We start from the raw sequence: 22,828 nt of genomic DNA on the forward strand, positions 1-22,828 counted from the left end.
CCTATGTTTACCACATACCTTATTTCACTCATAAATTAAACCCCCCCATTATTAAACCCCATGGTACAATCTCAAGAGACCCAGTGGTGAATTAATCATGGGTTTCGACGTCATCCCTGCACCACTCTATTAACTGTCAATTCCCCACTGACTCATTTTACCTCTTTATTTATGTCCATGCTTTCCTTCCATTATGTAAATAATCAGATTGAAATGAATAAAGTTGAGCAGAGCACATAGCATACGAGTCTAGTTTTCACTTTCATATAAATATTTCCTTTCATCAAAACAGAAAAGAGTTCAAAATGTGCTGCATAACTGGAGTGATCCAGCATTAAAATGAGTGTGTGTTCAAACCAAAGACGTTCAAAAAGGACAAGCACTGTCAACATGTTCAACCTGTGGAAGGAAACCAGCACCTGAACACACACACACACACACACAATATCTGGTGCTGCAGAGTTGCATTTTGAAACTAGGTTTGCATCTCCTGAAGAAAATGTCATTCTTGCAAAGCAGCACAAAAATAGTGCTGAAGTTTTCTAGTTACTCTTTGGTTCTGTGTAAGTGAAATGCTGCTTTGCTGTTGTCATGACACCATCATCTTTGCGGATACTTATGAAAAAGAGAAAAGATCAATGACCAATCAGCGTGCAAATACTTCTAGATTTAAATGCTTTTAATTATAACTTTTCTGAACATTAAGACGTTCGAGCTAAATTGATTGCACAAGTTTCATAAGGGTTTAGGATGAAGCCAGATCTGTATCCGCAATATGTTTCTGCCTTGCAAGCTCTGCAATAAAGCTAATAATGATGTGCACGGTGTGTGAGGGCGACTCAGCTGGAGCTGTAACCCGCACCTGTTGCATCAGGATTGATTTTACAGTGTTTCTACTGAACCATTAATGAATGTTGATGCATCGAGAAATGAACTCAATCAGAGATACAATACTGCAACACGCAAAACCCTGGCCTTCATCTGACCCTGTAGAGTTGTGTGTGTGCGCGCGCGTGCGTGCGAGAGATTACAGATCCACTTCAGCACGTCTCATGTCCTCATATGAACTGTCATGACGCCTGATCATAAAGACGCATTATGAATGTTTTATGTCGTGTTTCGGGGAGCTGTTCTTTCAGCACCACGGCACTGCACTACACCACACAACACAAGACTGAGCTGCAAACTTCCCGACAGTCTACACTATTCCATATGCTGTAGAAGATCGTGCCAAAATGTCAAATGTTTTATATCTTGATACACTAAACAACAATATTTAAAGTAATTAGTGTTGCCGATGTGTGAGTCATTAACAAACACCAATGCTTAACAGATCAGTAGCTCGAGCTCATTCATCAAGTTGAATGTCATTTCAAGCTATTTGAATGTGTTAAATATTAATAAAAGATAGCTACACAAAAATAACGTGCCAAAGTGCAGTTTTGAAATAAAGAGTTTTCATAATCAAATGCATGATGAATTTGCCGCTTAAACAGTTAAGAAATGTATTTCAATGACAATAATAACCCCGTGACTCATAAACTACAGGCCCGGACTAGTTATTTATTGAAGTTATTGTGATTCCTGAATGTATGCAACAAATGGCACACCTCTGGCGTGATTATTAAAGCGATTTTCTTGTGCATTGAGAGTCCTGCATGCGTTACTAACGTCCCTTCATCTCAGACAAATCCCAGTCTGGACTCCAGACGCGCCACGGAGATGTTCATCTCAGCAGCACACGAAGTGCAAAAAAGCTCTTATTAACCTTACATTTATGTCCAAACGAGGTGCGTTTAGACTCTTTTCACCACGTTGCGTGAAAAAAACACAGAAACTGAGCCGAAACTTACCGATAGTGGTTATGACAGTGATGGCAAAGTAAAAGGACCCTGCAAATTTCCACTGGACCCCTGCTCTGTGCGGTTCGGCCTCCAAGATGATGGTCTCCAGCTTTTTATAGTCATCCTCACTGATGTTGTACTTGCCCTGGAGGCGCTTCTCCTCCGCCTCCAGCTGCTCCTTCTCCCGCATCTCGTAGTCCGACTCGAGCGCGTCAAACACCGCGGCCCCGACCAGCAGATAGGTGAACGTGCAGACGATCAGGGACAGCGTCCGCACGTTCTGCCTCTTCATGGCCACCAGGAACCGGCGGCTGAGGGGTTCATGTCCCCTCTTTTCCCCCGGGAAGGCGCAGCAGCAGTCTGGAAAGGGCGGATAGGGACAGTGCTGCTGCTGCTGCTGATGCGTCTTCGGACACCGGTTGCGGTAGTAACAGGTCCCTTGGTCGTGGTCCTGGCTGGCCGAGAGACACAGCAGACTGCTGGAGCGCCGGGACCACAAGCCCTGCAGCCGCGAAACTCTGCGCAAAACCTGCCCGAACCACAGCAAAGTCCTCCCGGCGCGCAGTGCCATCAACTAGCGCGCTCCCCGCGTGATCTCCAAAGAGCTTCTGAACTGGAGTAGGTGCCAGAAGCCACTGGGATACATGCTCGACTGACAATTACGCACCTGTTAAATTTCCTTTGTGCGTTTAAACAAACTCTTTGCCGTGGCCATCAGAAATCCAAACGAAGACCGAAGCTCCCCTGAACATCTTCAAGAAAAAAAGTTTCCCCGACCTGTTCATCTGAGGATCATCTTAAGCTGTTCTCACTCTGCCGGTGCGTGAGTAATGCCGGAGGTACCGGAGGAGGACCCGTGATCACGCATCATCTGATGAGCGGCGGAGACGCGCAGCGCACGTCTGATGCTCCAAACGTGATCCAATCCAGGGGAAACTCACTTATTTCCCCTGGATTACCGAGACGCTAAGTTTAATGCGCTGGATGGTCACACGAACAACAGGTCCGAGCGCGAATGTGTCCATCTGTTTCTCCGGTGACGCATGGCTGGACTCGACTCTCGTTTGGTTCCGCTCCGGGAAAGCTGCACTGTCACGGTATGCCACCGCGAGCGTCCGCTGGCAGACTTCAGTGTGTGCCAGCCTGAGAAAAAAAAAAAACACACACACACACATCACTAAAGCGCGCACACAGATGACACTCTACACTGCACAAGCGCGAGTGTGTGTGCGTTACGATCTCAGCATGAAATGATTTTTTTTGTGTGCAATTTTCTCACTCAACAGGTGACCTCGGAAAAGAGTGAATTCAGATCATTTCAAATCGTTTTTTCAAAGTTAAATCATCTGCAGCCGTTCGTTACGTCTGGTCTCACCTATCGGATTATGTTGCATAATGTGCATCATACACGGGTTTAAGAGCAATTAAATGTCAGAAACCCCCCACCACGTAAATGGACAGAGAAACACATCATTGTGAAGTGCAAAGAAACAAATGTTCGTTTACATGTATTTCTATAATAGTCCATTATAACGTGGCATTGACATTTTGACAGCACAGTCTACGTGCGCGGTAAGGCGATAGACATTGAGCAAGAATATATATATATATATATATATATATATATATATATATATATATATATATATATATATATATATATATATATATTCTTGCTCAATGTATATACATAACATTAACATGATTACATTAAAAATCAACTTCATAGTAAAATTCGTTCAATTCCTTGTTACTGTTCCTGTGTGAACTTTTGTGTGCGCGCGCGCATGTTGTGCAGAGAGAATGTGCCAGGCAATGGATACATGTTCGCTCAGCCGAAGAGCCAGTGAAATATGATCATTAGTCATTTAACATTTATCACGTGATTAAAAAGTGGAAAAAATATATAGTTAATTTAACACACCGCTATAAAACATTTTGAAACAAAATTTATGAAACAACAAACATGTTAAAGGTAACAAAGAAACATCAAACCAACAAATATTGCAATTAAATGTAAAAAAAGACAATATATGTGACAATTTGCCCTGACCACACACTATCCTGTGACAGTTTAAGTTTTCAGTTACTATTTACCATCATGATATAGTTGAATCTTGTCTGAATGCATGCTGCTTCTCTATAAAACAGGATCCTTGTCCGAATAAACCGTTCAAATAAATTGAACTAGACATCTGGACATTAAAAAACAATGTGTTATTCAAGCAAATGACAGTTGTGCCAGTGTAAAACAGCATTTGGACCTTCTGAAAAGAGTTCATCTGTGAGGATCCTGTGACTAAAATAACTGTAGTGATCTGCATGGACACTTGCATGGAGTATTTTAGTAGGTGAATGTAGGTCCTGTCCCAATATGTGTGCAGTGTCCTGGTGAAAGTGGCAAAAAGCGGAGGTTTGTGATTTAGATAATATGCCTCTAATATATAAACTTAATTTTCAACAATATTGACAGAAAGAATCAAGAATAGGCCTATGTGATTCACAACACACACTGCTTCAAAAGCCTTAAAGGGATACTCCACCCAACAATGAAAATTCTGTCATCATTTACTCACCCTCAAGTTGTTGCAAACCTGTATGAGTGTCTTTCTTCTGCTGAACACAAAGGAAGATGTTTTGAAGAACGATTGGAACCAAACAGTTGTTTGACACCATTGACTTCCATAGTAGAAAAAAAAATACCATGGAAGTCAATGGTGCCAAAGTTCCAATCGTTCTTCAAAATATCTTCCTTTGTGTTCAGCAGAAGAAAGAAACCGGTTCATACAGGTTTGCAACAACTTGAGGGTGAGTAAATGATGACAGAATTTTAATTTCTGGGTGGAGTATCCCTTTAAAGAAATAATAGTTCACCAAAAATGAAGTGTTTGTGATTCCCCACAAAATCTGTCTTCCCCCCCCCCCTGTGGAACACAAAAGGAGATGTTTTGCAGAATGTACAGGGTGCTATTTTTATATTGATGTACAAAGTGACCGTTTGCTGCCAAGCTAAAAAAAAAAAAAAAAGCCTAAAAACACCATAAAACTATGACTTAAGCATTATATTTCATGTCTTCAGAATACAGTACGTTTTTGTGAGAAACACAGCAAAACCCCTTCACCAGCTCGAAAATCTCACCAGACGTCACGATACATTCAAGAACCGACGTTTGTGCGGTTTCTTCTCATCCTCCATCTTCTAATATGAAACTGATTTATGCAAACGATCATACAGAGCCCCTAAAGCAGGGATGGAGAACGTGGGTCCAGGCGGGCCGCTGTCCTGCAGAGTTTAGCTCCAACCCTGAAAAAACCCTCACCTGTAGCCTCAGAAACCCTGAAGACATTGATTAGCTTGTTCAGGTGTGTTTGATTAGGGTCAGATCTAAACTCTATAGGACAGCCGGCCCTCCAGGACCAATGTTCCCAATCCCTGCCCTAAAGAAACCTTTGCAAAAATAATAACTATACCGACTGAACTTGCCAATGCACACAGCCGTATCGCACCTTCAGCCATTTCACGTTGTGGTTTCTCGGCGGTCACAAGCGGACATAAGGCTGTGATATTAGAGATAGCCTATACTGCCCTAACAAAAGCCAAATTGAGCAAATACAGCTTTATTAATAATTAATGTGCTCAGGCCAGTAAGAGCTGTGTGTAAACCTCACTCCCCTGGCCTCAAGCAGCGCTCTGGTGAATGACACTAGAGGCCGCAGGTCTCCTTGTTAGCGCTAGGACCGGTTACACATTCATACTCTTTTTTTTTTTTCTTAGTAAAATGGCAGTGACGCACTAATGAAATATGTTTTTGTATACATAAACCGGAAATTGTATATTCATAGTCTGTATATACATATTTTTTTTCTTTTGCATAGGTCCCAGTTTAGAGGCTCCGTACGATCATATCATGCAAATCTGTGTGAATAAATGATGACATTATTCATTTTTGGATGAACTATTCCCTTAATGCATCTCTGTGAAACTCTCCTCTTACTCAGTGCACTACATCCCACATCGTGAGGTGGACAAACACCCACATTGTACTTTGTTAATACCGTTTTTTTTTTACTGGCGTAGTTAAACTCTCTTCTGAATCAGATCGCAGTGGGTATTTTTCACTAGAAACCCCTCTTTGGTTACTAGACGTAATCTGCATCAAGAGGACCAAACACGAGCTGTACATAAACAGTCACAGCGTATGCTGAGGATTTCAGCCAATGCATCGATCATATCAAACATGAATACTCGTTCGGAAAGACGCGTTGGGGAGCGAGAGATGATGCAGTATCGGCCAACGCTTGGCATGAAGGCCAAACAGGGGAAATGTTCTGTCTGATGTTCTGACGCTAAGTTTAGTTTCATTTTCTCACATTTCAAACCCACACACAGGGAGGATATTTCTAGATGTGTGAATGCAGAAAGACGACTGCTTAATGAAGGACTGGCATTAGAGGACAGAGCTAGGTCAGAGGAGTTCACACAAGCAAGCAGACCTTTCTACTTTCTATTCATCAACTGATCCATTTCGATGAACAAATCACTGAACACCGCTGAAATTATTCCGATTTTCCAATGGTCTGGCAGGCCAATTCGTATTTCCATTTTTGGCGTGCTATCAACACGCATAATCGCTTTTCAGCGTGTTTATCAACGCATTTGACTTAACGTTATATTACTGTATTATATATATATATAAATATATGACCTACCCCAACCCCGTCCCTAAACCCACCCGTCACTGGGGTTAATACCATTTATGAGTGTTCTCCTGAGTCCTACCATCCTAGGAAAAGAAATATCGCTCCACAGATGTAGATATAGATTTTGCTTCGTTTCGCTCGGACATTTAACGGCGTACACATACACGCGGAATCACTCGGACATTTAATGGCGTAGACATACAGTACAAGCAAAAGATTTCGGCGTGGACATACACGCGGATAGCTCAAAATGCGTATAGATAACACCACTTGACTTGAAAGTGGCGTGTATGTTTACGCAAAGTCATGATGTCATGTTGGTTTCATAGAGCGTGTTTGATAAGGTCTCACTTTACCCACCTGTAACAGAAAGGCTTTGTGTGTACAACATCAAAACCAACACTTGTTACGCTAGTTCTCAGAGAAATTAGTACTGTATTGTTACAGCACAGGACAAACATTTGAATACTGTTATACGACTGAAAATGTATTTCCCTAAAGTTACTCCCAAACATGTGACCGCAGATTTCAGATCCATTTCTGACTTTTCTCCCGTTATTCATCAAGCGCAACCTTTTCTCTGAAAATGTTGCCTAATCTCATACTGATCCATCTTTGGTTTTACTTCTTGACCTTTCTGTCTATTCACACCTGTGCGGGCACATATAATGAAGGGCGAGGCTGCTTCATATGAGTGAGTGAGTGAGTGTGTGTGTGTGTGTGAGAGAGAGAGAGAGAGAGAGAGAGAGAGAGAGAGAGAGAGAGAGAGAGAGAGAGAGAGAGAGAGAGAGAGAGAGAGAGAGAGAGAGAGAGAGAGAGAGAGAGAGAGAGAGAGAGAGAGAGAGAGAGAGAGAGAGAGAGAGATTAAGTAAATCTCTGAGCTCAGTTGCTGGAAACATGGACGTTAATTGAACTCGTGGTTCCTTGGAGCTCATTTGCATACAGGAAGGAATGGGTCCAATTCCTCAAGTAAAGAGAGGTTCATTTAAGTCAGAAAAATAAATAAATAATGTCAAAGTGATGGTTTTTTTCTTTCGGTTTAAGCAGTGGAGCCGAAGGATGGATGCACTCTCACTGCAAGAACAATGTGTATTAATGTCAGTGGATCAAAGAGAAAGAATGAAATGATTTGTAAACACATAATGTGCAAATGGGAAAATGTATTACGAGTTATGCTAATCTGTGACTTGCTGTCACAGATTAGAACAGAAAATAATTCCGACTTGTCCCTCAGTTTGCACAAATCAAATGCGAAGCACATTTTGGGGCAAGACGTTCGTAAGAGTCTTTTTTTTTTTTTTTGGAAGCACATATTAATAATCCTTTCATAAAAATGTGTTATTTGAGCTGTAAAGGATCTCTCCTTTATTTTCTATGGTTAAAGAGAGCTTCACTTGTACTGAAGCGATGTGTTTAAGGTACACTGTGGCAAATCTCACTGCTTTGCGAACAGTGAGCTAAATATTATAACTATATATAGACTTCTTCTGTAATGCAACATTAGATAGAATATCCTCAATTCGCTTTCAGAGTTCAGTGGGCAGATCAATATACCAAAAGGTCTATTCAGGTAATATCATAAACGTATTCATGAGCAGGTCTATTTCAAGCAGTTGCGCTTCATTTATCTGGATTTGTCTTTATTTACTCTCTAGCATTTTCAGGCATATTTACTGTCAACTCATTTTTCCAGTGATATCTGGCACAAATCAATTTTCATCCACGTAAAAAAACACAAAAAAAAAAAAACACTGTTTGCGTCCACTTTTAAATGTGGTTCTAAATCTGATGTGTGCCTGATAACATGACAGACATCTAAACACTTATTTCAGATGCATAATTCGGTACCAAATTCATAATTCTTGATATCAATTTCAATTCCACAGCAAAAACTATGCTAATTAACACAGCTATGTTTTTATAAATCAATAAATATGAATAATTAATAAAAAAAAAAACAGCACGTAGCCTTTGAGTATTCTCCAATTAAGTATTCAGTTTAAGGACACACCACTTCAGGTTTTTCAAAGAATTATTCATAAACAGTCAGATAAAAGGGGATTTTCTCTTTTTCTTGCCGATTAATAAACAGCAGCAGGTCTTTCAGGATACTTTTACACTGCAAGACCCGATGAACAGCTCCAATATTTACTCATTTTTGACATGCATATATGTTCTCTTCACACTGACATCAACACCTAAGGAAAGGCAGGCATTTGCACCAAGACAATAGAAATTCAAAGAATAGTAAAGTAACACATTACTTTTAAATTTACAACAAAATTACTTTTTCAAATAAGTGATGCAAGTTACTTTGTTTTCCCATTTATTGACTGTCAGCTCTCCTGTCCTCATGTTGAGACAAATCGGGAGTACTGCACATGCGTTGTGTGTGTTGTGTGTGAACATGATGGATCTTGCAGACTAAATGTAAGCATGCATTTACTCATCTCAATTGCACAAAAACAGATTCAGTATTCCTCAAAATTAATAAAACACTGTAATGCAAACTTGGAATATTAAACCTGCAAATGAATGCTAAATTACACACATGTACTTTATGCATTTAATGTCACTTTATTAACTAATGTATTTGCTGCTGGCCTTTGATTATTCAATTCAACAATATACTAATAAGTAAAAAAATTACTTAAAATAAACATCTCATTTGTTTTTCATTATTTATTTTTTGTTGTTATTAAAAAACAAACAAGCAAGCCCAGCCCAGGAGAGAAAAAGTAACGCAAAAGTAACATAACGCATTACTTTCCATAAAAAGCGAGTTACTTTTTTAGTAATGCATTACTTTTAAAAGTAACTTTCCCCAACACTGATCATTCACGCTCAAAGCAGCATTACCGGTAGAGTTGGTATTTTGGTATTACCAAAATATTGGTATTGTTGCATTGTTTTGAAATTTTCTTTTTAAAACAGTTTTTTTTAAAGTACAGTTGATATAGTTCTACTATTAGGCCGTGAGTACTAAAAGCTCAATTAATAATAGACTACTTAGACATAGACACATTTTCTTTTTAAGACAATTTATAAGACAAACACTTCAGAAGAGGGACAAAAAGGGGTCAATTTGGACAATGCCGCACCTGTCAAGTTCTCATGCATGTAATCATAAATTACATTTATGCATTTGTCAGACACTTTCACCTAAAGCGATATTCAACATCAGTTCATGCATTCTTTGGGAACTGAACCCATGATATTGGCATTACAAGCCCTAAATAACAATAAAAGGCGGCGCCTGTATCTGGTGACACAGTCAAGAACGTTCAAGCTGATGAAAATGACCGATGAACACAGACACAAAATAACATATCACAGGAAAAGGTGTTCTTGCCTGTGATTTCCTTTCATCTCAGAAATTAGCTTCTTATTATCCACTTACCTCTGAGGAGAGAGAGACTAAAAGAATACCTGAACAAAACACAATACTGCTGTTGCTTTCCATCACGACACACACACACACACACACAAACAAAAGCTTTGAGACTTCACAGGGCCGCTGTTCACTGGATCTCAGCGTTCACACACAGATCCTACAGCAGAAGCACACATTAATTTGATTCATCTGGCAGACATGAAGAGAAGTGTGACAGCCCAAGAACTGATCACTAAATTATTCAGATGATCTCCATCCAAAACTGGTGATGGAACCCCTGGGTCCTGCGAAAACAGACAGGGTCCTAAAGACCCCTGTGATCTCGGCCCGACTCCACAGAGAACATCAACCTGTCAGCCTTCATCATTACTGTCACACTAATAGACCAACAGAAAGAATCATGTTGAAATTGAAATGAAAATTTCCAACAACATATATCTGACTTCTAAATTGAAACACTAAATTTATCCTGCCAAATTGATTTCTGTCACTTATGCTTTCTCATACAGATATTAAAATGCAGTTCTTTTGAACTTTCAATTCATTAAAGAATTCTGAACAAAATATATCACCGTTTCCACAGAAATATGAGGCAGCACAACTATTCTCAACATTAATAATAATAATTATAAGAAGCGTTTCTATCAAATCAGCATTATAGAAGGATTTCTGAAGGATCTTGTGACACTGAAGACTGGAGGAATGATGCAGAAAATTCAGGAATAAATTACATTTTACAATATATATTCGAATATAAAACAGTAATTTAAATTGGAAAAAATATTTCACAATGTTACTATTTTTACTGTATTTTTGATCAAATAAATGCAGCCCTAAGAGCAGAAGAGACTTCTTCTAAAAACATTACAAAAAATCTTACTGACACCAAATATATAGAAATAAAAGGGAAACGAGCAAAAAATAAAATAAAAAAATCTTTACAATATCCCTAAACATTCTCAAACCAACCAACATTTTACTTAAGCAGCCAATTTTTCTTTTCTAATTTAGATGGAATGTTTTTCATTTATATAAATTCAAAGGGAGGTTGATTATGATGTCACTTTTCTAACTTTAGTTAGTGTGTAATGTTGCTGTTTGAGCATAAACAACATCTGCAAAGTTACGACACTCAAAGTTTAAAGCAAAGGGAGAGATTTGCTTTTACAGAAATGGCATTTTAAGGACTACAACAAACGGCTGGTAGGAACTACACAAGCTTCCTCCCGGGTTAGTGACATCACTAGTCCTAAAATTTACATAAACCTGGAACAAAGCGGGTGAGAGTCCATGAGAAGAGTTTGTGTAATTGAGCACATTTGTGAGTCTGTTCAAGCTGTCACATCCGTCTTTTCACATTTGCAATACAGTACGTAACACAAATGCAATAGCATGTCTCTGTAGGCAGCAGTTTCCACTGAGCGAATAGATTTTTATCATGACAGAATATGCTAATCGATGACTTGAAGATAGTTAACTCCACATCAGCAACATAAATTCATCAACTAACCATTCAGAAATGTCCTGTTGGATTAGGGTTGCCAACTTTCTGAAATGGAAATAAGGAACCCAGGGGGGGGGGGGGGGGGGGGGGGGGGTAGATGTGGTAGTGACATGCCCCCTGAAATTCATACATTTTATATCATATTATAATGCAACTTATTAGGCCTATATATTTATAGAATAGCAAAGTAGGCTTAATCAATATACAGGACTTAACCACATATATATAAAGGCTATCATGATCATTTTGCCACAAATGAACCATGTATTTGTTTAGATTATAATACGTTTTATTTTTAACTTAAACAAATACATATAACATTCGAAACTCATCGGCTTAGACTGCATTTGAAGAAAAATAAACACAACAGTTTTCTGTAGCCTTGTGCGAACTTATTCAATAGAATTAGACTTCTAGAATGTTCTTTCCGGTAGTTTTTCTTATCATAGCCTACAAATGTCTTCGGAAACACATTTTACTCGATTTACTGAAGCCTGTAAAATGCATTTGCAGCTGCACAGCTTGCACATTGAGCGTCTGGCTCGCTCAGGCTGCGCTGCGGCAACTGCACATCCAATGGCGTGGGCGCCTCTGACGTGCGACCAATGAGACAACTCTACGTCATTACACGTCAGAGCCCGTCAAGGTGGCGCCAAGTCCCCGAATTTGCATGCAGCGGGCCTTCGTTCATTCATCATAGTCTGTCTGACATATATATTAGAAGCTATGCGTCTGTCATGGATTTGCACTGAATTGATTCTCAAAAATACGGAACAAAGTGCGTTCCGTATCAGTTCAATACGGAACAAGCCTTTTATGTGTCAAATACGGAACGATTCCGTATTATACGGAACGGTTGGCAACCCTATGTTGGATTCATGTTGTCACTTTCACATTCAGTCTCTCCATCGTTGTCAGACTCCGGTTTGAACGTAAAAGGCATTCAGTTTCTGCCATTTTAGCGCTTGTCTGCGTGAGGTAATCGGAGCTGCTAACACACACGAGCTCTTGAAGCTCCGCCCTCTGTGCCGGGAGCAGCAGCTCATTTGCATTTAAAGGGACACACACAGCGTTTTTTTCTCACCCTCAAAAAGAGACAATTTTAACATTCTATAAAAAAATTCTGTGGGGTATTTTGAGCTAAAACTTCACATACACACTGGGGACATCACAGACTTATTTTACATCTTGTAAAAAGGGGCATTATACCACCCCTTTAAAAGTATTTTGTTTTTATTTTCTCCATTATTATTATTTTTTATAACTATAAACAATTCACTGCACGAACACATTGTGGTCGGCACAAAGCTTCTAAACCCATAATAAATGTAGAGTATGGGTCATATTTGAATTTAAATTGCATCATTTTCATGGTTTTTGAGAATAAGTGGATGGAAGTGATGGAAGTGACTCGTCTATGCTGGAACCCAAAAAGTAATAGATGATTTTTTTCCCTTTTTGACACAATACTGTAAATACAGTCTTTGTCAGGGAAGCATACAAAGCTTCTTGTTAAAGCAGCTGAGAGCCCTGATTTAGACCAGCCAGTCAGAGAGAGAGAGAGAGAGAGAGACTGTGCCTGAGGATGCTGTCTGCTGACTGATAAGACTCGCTCTATTCACAGGTGGTTGCCAAGGAGACGGAGAGAGGCACAGAGAGGACAAACCAGAGGCGCTCGGACCCTCACCGCAAAAAGATCAGGATCAGACACTCCACAGACACACACATCCCTGTCAGCTCTTCCCCCCGAGCTTCTCTCCCACAACCACAATACACTGCTGCGGGCACACAAGAGGACGAGCTGAAGGGAGGAAATGCACATTAACACATGTACACTCATCAAATGTCTGTTTTGGAGTGGCTGAATCAGCAAGAATAACTTCAGCGATCCCTGGTTCTTCTTCCATGCGCTGCGAGAGCACTCCAGCAACTGACGGTCAACGGTGAGTGTGTGAAAGTGCACTTAATCCACAGAAGTGCGCACTTACAACAGCTCAGTTCAGCTTTAGGTTGCAGTGGAGCGTGAGAAAGCGCTCTGTTGTCATATTGTTTCGCCATTATATAGCTTGAGCATCAGGGGGAGTGCACATACTGTAGAAACAAGACAGCTGCAATCGCATGCTTCAAGATGATTTCTGAAAAGAACTCTTGCCTTTAGAGAATTGTAACTGAAATCACAAATAATAAAGTAAACATAATAGGCTTTTATTCACATATACACATTGATCAGCAAACAAACAGAAGCTCAACTGAACCTCCTTGAAGCGTGAGACACGAGAATGAACTTCATTGGTTCTTACAGAAGCTCAAACGTGCTGCGTAACACGAGAATGAACCTCATTGGCTCTTGCTGAAGCTCAAACGTGCTGCGTAACACGAGAATGAACCTCATTGGTTCTTGCAGAAGCTCAAACGTGCTGCGTAACATGAGAATGAACCTCATTGGTTCTTACAGAAGCTCAAACGTGCTGCGTAACACGAGAATGAACCTCATTGGTTCTTACAGAAGCTCAAACGTGCTGCGTAACACGAGAATGAACCTCATTGGTTCTTACAGAAGCTAAAACGTGCTGCGTAACACGAGAATGAACCTCATTGGTTCTTACAGAAGCTCAAACGTGCTGCGTAACACGAGAATGAACCTCATTGGTTCTTGCTGAAGCTAAAACGTGCTGCGTAACACGAGAATGAACCTCATTGGCTCTTGCTGAAGCTAAAACGTGCTGCGTAACACGAGAATGAACCTCATTGGTTCTTACAGAAGCTCAAACGTGCTGCGTAACACGAGAATGAACCTCATTGGTTCTTACAGAAGCTCAAACGTGCTGCGTAACACGAGAATGAACCTCATTGGTTCTTACAGAAGCTCAAACGTGCTGCGTAACACGAGAATGAACCTCATTGGTTCTTACAGAAGCTCAAACGTGCTGCGTAACACGAGAATGAACCTCATTGGTTCTTACAGAAGCTCAAACGTGCTGCGTAACACGAGAATGAACCTCATTGGTTCTTGCTGAAGCTAAAACGTGCTGCGTAACACGAGAATGAACCTCATTGGTTCTTACAGAAGCTCAAACGTGCTGCGTAACACGAGAATGAACCTCATTGGTTCTTACAGAAGCTCAAACGTGCTGCGTAACACGAGAATGAACCTCATTGGTTCTTACAGAAGCTCAAACGTGCTGCGTAACACGAGAATGAACCTCATTGGTTCTTGCTGAAGCTCAAACGTGCTGCGTAACACGAGAATGAACCTCATTGGTTCTTACAGAAGCTCAAACGTGCTGCGTAACACGAGAATGAACCTCATTGGTTCTTGCTGAAGCTCAAACGTGCTGCGTAACACGAGAATGAACCTCATTGGTTCTTACAGAAGCTAAAACGTGCTGCGTAACACGAGAATGAACCTCATTGGTTCTTACAGAAGCTCAAACGTGCTGCGTAACACGAGAATGAACCTCATTGGTTCTTGCTGAAGCTAAAACGTGCTGCGTAACACGAGAATGAACCTCATTGGCTCTTGCTGAAGCTAAATCGTGCTGCGTAACACGAGAATGAACCTCATTGGTTCTTACAGAAGCTCAAACGTGTTGCGTAACACGAGAATGAACCTCATTGGTTCTTGCTGAAGCTAAAACGTGCTGCGTAACACGAGAATGAACCTCATTGGTTCTTACAGAAGCTCAAACGTCCTGCGTAACACGAGAATGAACCTCATTGGTTCTTACAGAAGCTCAAACGTGCTGCGTAACACGAGAATGAACCTCATTGGCTCTTGCTGAAGCTCAAACGTGCTGCGTAACACGAGAATGAACCTCATTGGTTCTTGCAGAAGCTCAAACGTGCTGCGTAACACGAGAATAAACCTCATTGGTTCTTGCAGAAGCTCAAACGTGCTGCGTAACACGAGAATGAACCTCATTGGTTCTTGCTGAAGCTAAAACGTGCTGCGTAACACGAGACTGAACCTCATTGGTTCTTACAGAAGCTCAAACGTGCTGCGTAACACGAGAATGAACCTCATTGGTTCTTACAGAAGCTCAAACGTGCTGCGTAACACGAGAATGAACCTCATTGGCTCTTGCTGAAGCTCAAACGTGCTGCGTAACACGAGAATGAACCTCATTGGTTCTTGCAGAAGCTCAAACGTGCTGCGTAACATGAGAATGAACCTCATTGGTTCTTACAGAAGCTCAAACGTGCTGCGTAACACGAGAATGAACCTCATTGGTTCTTACAGAAGCTCAAACGTGCTGCGTAACACGAGAATGAACCTCATTGGTTCTTGCTGAAGCTCAAACGTGCTGCGTAACATGAGAATGAACCTCATTGGTTCTTACAGAAGCTCAAACGTGCTGCGTAACACGAGAATGAACCTCATTGGTTCTTACAGAAGCTCAAACGTGCTGCGTAACACGAGAATGAACCTCATTGGTTCTTACAGAAGCTAAAACGTGCTGCGTAACACGAGAATGAACCTCATTGGTTCTTGCAGAAGCTCAAACGTGCTGCGTAACACGAGAATGAACCTCATTGGTTCTTGCTGAAGCTCAAACGTGCTGCGTAACACGAGAATGAACCTCATTGGCTCTTGCTGAAGCTCAAACGTGCTGCGTAACACGAGAATGAACCTCATTGGTTCTTGCGGAAGCTCAAACGTGCTGCGTAACACTAGAATGAACCTCATTGGTTCTTGCTGAAGCTCAGACGTGCTGCGTAACACGAGAATGAACCTCATTGGTTCTCGCACGTAAAGCGAACATCCTTGAGCTTCCGTTTACCACAACTGATGTGTGAGTTGATGAATGTTTATATGTAAATAAAAGCCTAAATTAAATCTGTTCATCATATAAAGCGATTGAGTCTCTTCAGAATATTTGGACTAAACCGTTCAATTCATATGGATTAGTTTTATGATCTCTTTATGAACTTTTTGAAGCGTCAAAGTGTCAGTCAACGGAGGGACAGAAATCTCTTAGATTTCATCAAAAAGATCTTCATTTGTGTTCTGAAGATGAACCAAAGTCTTGCAGGTTTGCAACGACATGAGGGTGAGTAATTAACGGGAGAGGATTTGTGAATGGCAGTGAAGAGATGCTGGTAGGTCACATGATAATGACAACATGGCGAATGTCCGGATTACATCCAAACTTTATAGAACAAACTTTTTAAGCGCTCGCTAATATGCACTCGTTCAAAATAAGTCGAGTATGTGATTTCAGACGTAGCTTATGACAGCATGCTTGCAATGCGAAAATATTCCCATCTGTATTTGCATACTTGAATAGAGTTTGCATATGACCTCAAACTAAGTTCAAGGTCGGATGGATGATGTCACAGGCCAGCGGCGGCACCCTGTGATGTGCTTTAGGTTTAGCGTCTGTTTGGGAGGAACAGTAAGACAGCATTAGTAGAAGAGTTCATCTCCTTGAGAAGATTAAGAAACTGTATTCTGCATTTTCACTATATCGTGTGTGTGTGTGTGTGTTTGATGAAGCCACTAAATTTTTCCATCCTCTGGCGACAGCAGATCAAAGTGAACATCAGGAAACCTGTGCTGAGATAATCTCATTCATGACGGAACATGAAGGAAACACACACACACACACACAATTTTCAATTAGCAAACGCGCGCCGCACACACTGTACAAAACTGAATATTCTGGGTTTGTTTGGTTCATCATTCAGAGATTGTGTGTGTTTAAGCATCTTGGCTCATTAAGTCAAGCTAATTGAGATAAATATGAAAAGTTTAAAATGTCGTTAAAATGATGAATTTCTCTTTGATCACTGCTGACTAACTTGAGCTGTTAATCTTATCTGATAGTTAAAAAAAGATAAAAGCGTGAATGGGGGAAAAATATAAAACCGTGCACATTTTGAACTCTACAGGCATCTGAAATTAATTGTCTACAATCAATAATCTTCTTCATTTAGTTTTCATTTTTGTTCCACTGGTTGCAAGATTATTTAATATGTTGTATTTGATATAATTATACAAGGAAAGACTGCTAAGGACTGCTTTGTTTCTTTTTTCATTTTGCTTTACATCAATTAAAGCTGCAGTCCGTAACTTTTTTGGGTTAAAAATACATTTTTGAGCAAGTACATAACCAGCCAGTGTCCACAACTCTCTGCTTGTCTTAACTCGATTCAAAGCGGTAAGTATGGAAGTAAAATAATCCCAAATGTTTTTGAAACAAAAAGCCTGTTGAATTGCACTACTTGAAAAAAATATGCATTGCATTAACCCTGCTTGTATTTTAATGCATTGTATTTTTAGGGCTTGTATTTTTATAGGCTGAAATTTAGCATGGTTGAATATTTAAGCTGTGAATATTTCAAATCAAAACATTTCAAACACATTTTCATTAGTAAAATTTCAATAATCCATATTCACCTTTCATATTTCACTTCCAAAATATTCAAACTGATTAAAAATACAACCTATAATATTCAACAGGCGGTTTTCGGTCCATTTTATTTCGCTTTGCAAATTCGCTTCCACAAATTCAGTGGTTCAAATTCGACAGTAAATTCAACATTGACATCCAGGAGCTGCAGGAAAAGCAGTAGATTACCGAGCATAATCTCCATCTGCTGTTAGTCGACCACACCAGCAGGGGGTGCAAGCGCGTGTTGTTGAGAAGACCAGAGCAACAGTTAGACTAGAGCAAGCCATTCATTCATAAAAACTCAGCATGCATTACGTTTTTTGTGACGATTATCTGGGTCAGTATATATGCGGAAAAGATGATATCTAAAGGCACAAAAGCTGTTTTTATGTTTCATTCATTGTTACTTTCCCTGTGTAGCCTTATGTTATCAGCCTTTTCTACAGTGAACCGGATTATAATCTGTTTCCCATACATCATCATACTCAAAGATTCCCCGAATTCCGTCAGGACTTAAGCGCTTAACGTAGCTTAATGGACTACAGTACAGTGATATAAAAGACCAAACTCGCACCTTATTTGGAAAGTATGTATTGTACATGTACTGCATTAGATTAAACTGGGAAATAGCACTTTCATATTGTTGTTCTATATTGTTAGTTTAACTAGTCGCTTTGGATAAAAGTGCCAGCTAAAAGGCTAAATGTAAAATTGGGTTGACATTCGCACATTTAGGGACCGTCTCTAAAGTAACAAGTCCTATAGGCCTAAACGTTTCTAACTTCAATAGCAAACTTCAATCTATTTGAATAAATTGCGCATTATGCCTGAGCCTGACACCTACACGAACACTTTACAGTTGGTTTTATGACTGTAAGTCGTTCTTTTCAAATGGTATTTAAGTTAGAAACGTGTATACCAATGTCGTATGTAACTTTAGAGACGGTCCCTAAATGTGCGAATGTCCAATGTCAAACCAAATTTATGCCAGTATATCACTGGGAAACGCTCAGCATTAAACTTTGCGCGTTAAATTCATATTCTGAGTCCATCTGCTAGCCTGCGAGTTTGGTCTTTTATGTCCATTAAGCTACGTTAAGCGTTTTATATGTCCAGCAGGGGAATCCTGACATATTGAGGGAAACCAAACCCTAGAACTGCATGCAGCACATCGCTGCAATATAAGGTTAAGGCAACTAAACAACCAAGAGAAATATGTCAAATGTAACACTGGATCTGTACATCCGCATCGGGGGAATAACATTATCGTTCATGGTAGAGAAAGATGCATGTAGGCTACACAGGAAAAGTAATCGTGAACACACTGAATTTCACATAAAACAGACGTCATACTAATCACAAATACACTTACATTTTTGTAAATAAGTTTTTATGAATGAATGGCTTGCGCTAACTGTTGCTCTGGTCTTCGTCAACAACACGCGCTTGCACCCCCTGCTGGTGAGGTCGACTAACAGCAGATGGAGATTATGCTCTGTAATCTACTACTTTTCCTGCAGCTCCTGGACGTCAATGTTGAATTTACTGTCGAATTTGAACCACTGAATTTGTGGAAGCGAATTTGCAAAGCGAAATAAAATGGACCGAAAACCGCCTGTTGAATATTATAGGTTGTATTTTTAATCAGTTTGAATATTTGGGAAATGAAATATGAAAGGTGAATATGGATTATTGAAATTTTACTAATGAAAATGTGTTTGAAATGTTTTGATTTGAAATATTCACAGCGTAAATATTTAACCATGCTAAATTTCAGCCTATAAAAATACAAGCCCTAAAAATACAATGCATTAAAATACAAGCAGGGTTAATGCAATACATATTTTTTTCAAGTAGTACAATTCAACAGGCTTTTTGTTTCAAAAACATTTGGGATTATTTTACTTCCATAGGTAAGCTTGTAAAAATGTTTTTAACTCCAGTGGTACTGGTGGATTTCCGTGGGAAATTCGAGCATGTCTTTGAGTCATTACGTCACATCTGTACACACACATCTGTACACATAAAGAAGAGTCTCGGCTAGTAGGCTATATTGCGTGTGAGGATGCTGGAGGTGGAGATTTATAGCCTTTTCTCACAGCACTTGATATCATTAAACTTCAATTTGATGGCGGATCCAGAAAGGTTCAAACAACAAGCAGTGACAACTGGAGATTCACCCGTTGTAAAACGCAAAAGACTTCAGAGCGGCTACAGAAAAAAAAAGACTGCAACCGGCCCATGCGAAAACAAGGATAATATCGGAAGGGCTTTTGAACTCCGTGTTTTGAAGGGGTTCAAAACGGACGGAGAGACGTCTTTTCTTCTGCTGGACAGGTAAGACATAAGCGATCGTTAGATTTAATAAGCGCGATTTACTGCAATGCTTTTTTCCCCTTAGTTGGTCAAAACAAAAGTGGATGTTACTTGTTCAGGCATTTTCCGGTGAAAATTCTTATGTGGTCATACTTCCAAAAAGTATAATCTGGTGATTCCGAATGCCAGCATCCACACCGGCACGGCGACTGACAGCCACACACTCTCCTTAAAACATTGGATTCATCCGTGCTGTGCCGTGTCGAGGCACAACCCACGTAAAGTTGATAATTCCGCGAAATACTGCAAAGAGATGGCGTCAAAGAGGAAAAACTACGGACTGCAGCTTTAATTTAATATTTATTTTTTGATCAAAACTAAAAGCAAATAATATTTTTAAATATAATTGTATTATTTGATGTAAAATAACATTTGATATAAAATGACCTATTATTTACTGTAAATTAATCATTTATTCACTGCTGGATACTACGGGACAGATTTACTAACCTCTTTTGGTGTTAAAAAAACTACTGTCAGGATTTACTAAAGACAAGCAGTGAAAAATTAGTGCTGAAAAGACGTGGACAGGGTTATTTTTGCGTCTGGCCTTATTGCATATGGATTTGTAGGAGTTTCCCTTTCAGACGCAAAAGTTATGGGAGGAGAGTATTTAAATGAATGCTTTTCTAAGGTTTGCACTCGTCAATTTACTAGTGTTTGACCCATTATGTGCCACCCCAAAAAAGCATGTCATTTATGTGTGTGTGTATATATGTATATATATATGTGATAGTTTCTCTCATTCAGTAACTGTAATATATATAATCTGATATAATAATCTAAACCTTTCAATGAATGATTCTGTGATTTAGAGACAATTTGTTCGGATGGATTTTGAAACATCTCAGCAGAGGAATCCCTAAGTGGACGTTTAAAGCTAATTAAATTACTGCATCTGCATCACTTACGATTATAGCACATAATGTAGAGCATCTCAACCGCCTCTTGCATTATCATCGCTGGACCACACCACAATAAACGCATTAATAACACATTTCTGCCAATCATCGGTTGCTAAAACGCTCGCCTCAGGAAAATCACCTCCGTTGCTCTAACATTATGAGGTGAAATGCGCTTTTGGTTTAACATATTCATATCCTGTGCTCAAGTTCAATCTTAAGTCTGGGTCTTTTTTGCATTTTATAGGTTTTTGAAACACATACAGTAGAAGACATTAATTCTGAAGTACTGAACAATTCTTCAAACCACTATATTTTAGATTTTTTCATCAACATTTAATCTATATTTTATCTAATTAGTATAATTGCAATGAAGAGTGAGATCAACATATCAAATCTTTAGCTTAGAATCTTAGGTGCCGTTTACACAACACCGTTTTAACTAAAAACTGAAAACCCTTCATGCGTTTTGGCCATTCATTGACACGACAAGAGCATTTTGGGGGCCTAAAAACGCAAACTTCAAAGTGCAAACCATGTAAACCATGGAGACAAAAATGCGTATTATGTGTCCAGTCTATTGGCGAGTAGAGTTTCTTTCGAAAGTGACATCGCCAACTACTGGCCTGGCATGAATAATACAGCGCTTTTAGTCGTTTTCACGGATCCGTGTGAACGGGAATCGTTTTGACAACTTTGTCGTCTCTACGTGAAAAAAAGTGAAGGAAAAATCTTTTCTATGTTTTTAGTACATCGTATCCTTAGATTGATTAAAATCGTCAGCTTAATAGACATCAGATCGATCAGCAAACACATTAAAGAAACCAATTTCATAGTTACTTAACGTGAATCAAAGCCGTGGGTCACAAAAAATATTTATGCATCATGATCAACCCAAGAAAAACTCCAAAATCCAAATGTCCTTACAGCTGTATAGATTCATACATGAAAATACCGTGACAGACATAACTCATATTTACATGCACTATTAATGTGAACCCTGCTGAGAACATGTCCAGCTCATATTGCAGACAAAAATCGAAAGAAGGAAATAGATACTAAATTATACTTGTTTGCATAAAGAAAAAGAGAAACCTGTTTTACCCATTAAGAGTTTTTGAAACTGTGACAATATTTTTATGACAATTATGAACATTTCCCCTCCAACTATCATTACCATAATTCAAAAAATCTAATTATGTGTATGTATATTTAAAGCATTTTAATTATTCACCATTTATGATTTAGAGTAATACAAACTAATAAATAAAATGCCCGAGCGAACACATTACAGTAATGAGACTAGACAAAAATGTGCTTAATTGTCATTCGTTAGGCAAAACAAAAGTTCTTAAAAATAGGCTTCAACTAAATATAATTTCTTGTTATACGAGTTGAAATATGAGCTGGAGATGTTTGCATCAGACTCCTGCATTGAAAACATGACGTTGTTGAGCAATCCAGCGCATTTGACATCTCTCTGCAGTCACGATCACTTAAAGAGAACGATTCAGGAACAAACTGTGAGATCTCCTTTGATGGTTTCACTTAGTGGTTAGCTGAAAATGTTCTTCATCCATTCTGCCTATCTCTAAAGAGCTGAATGAGCATGATGGGTTCAGAACCGTCAAACTGATTGGAAAGTGGAGGATTTGGCATGAACTGAAATTGAAATCGAATCTCCAAGCTCTAAAAGCTTCTTTATACACTTG

At 39.5% G+C, this 22,828-nt stretch overlaps 1 protein-coding gene across 1 annotated transcript in view; it reads right to left on the reverse strand.

Moving 5' to 3' along the window:
* Positions 1–2,891, reverse strand: part of kcnk9 (potassium channel, subfamily K, member 9) — a 50,001-nt gene extending 47,110 nt beyond the window's left edge. Inside the window, exon 1 of the mRNA XM_056242576.1 lies at positions 1,854–2,891. Coding sequence (XP_056098551.1) covers positions 1,854–2,415 — 562 coding nt within the window. The 5' untranslated portion in view covers positions 2,416–2,891. The remainder of the gene's footprint in view (positions 1–1,853) is intronic.
* Between the last annotated feature and the right edge of the window lie 19,937 nt (positions 2,892–22,828).

Source organism: Rhinichthys klamathensis, unplaced genomic scaffold, assembly GCF_029890125.1.
Source record: "Rhinichthys klamathensis goyatoka isolate OS25496 unplaced genomic scaffold, OSU_Roscu_1.1 h1tg000731l_1, whole genome shotgun sequence".
Taxonomy (NCBI): Eukaryota; Metazoa; Chordata; class Actinopteri; order Cypriniformes; family Leuciscidae; genus Rhinichthys; species Rhinichthys klamathensis.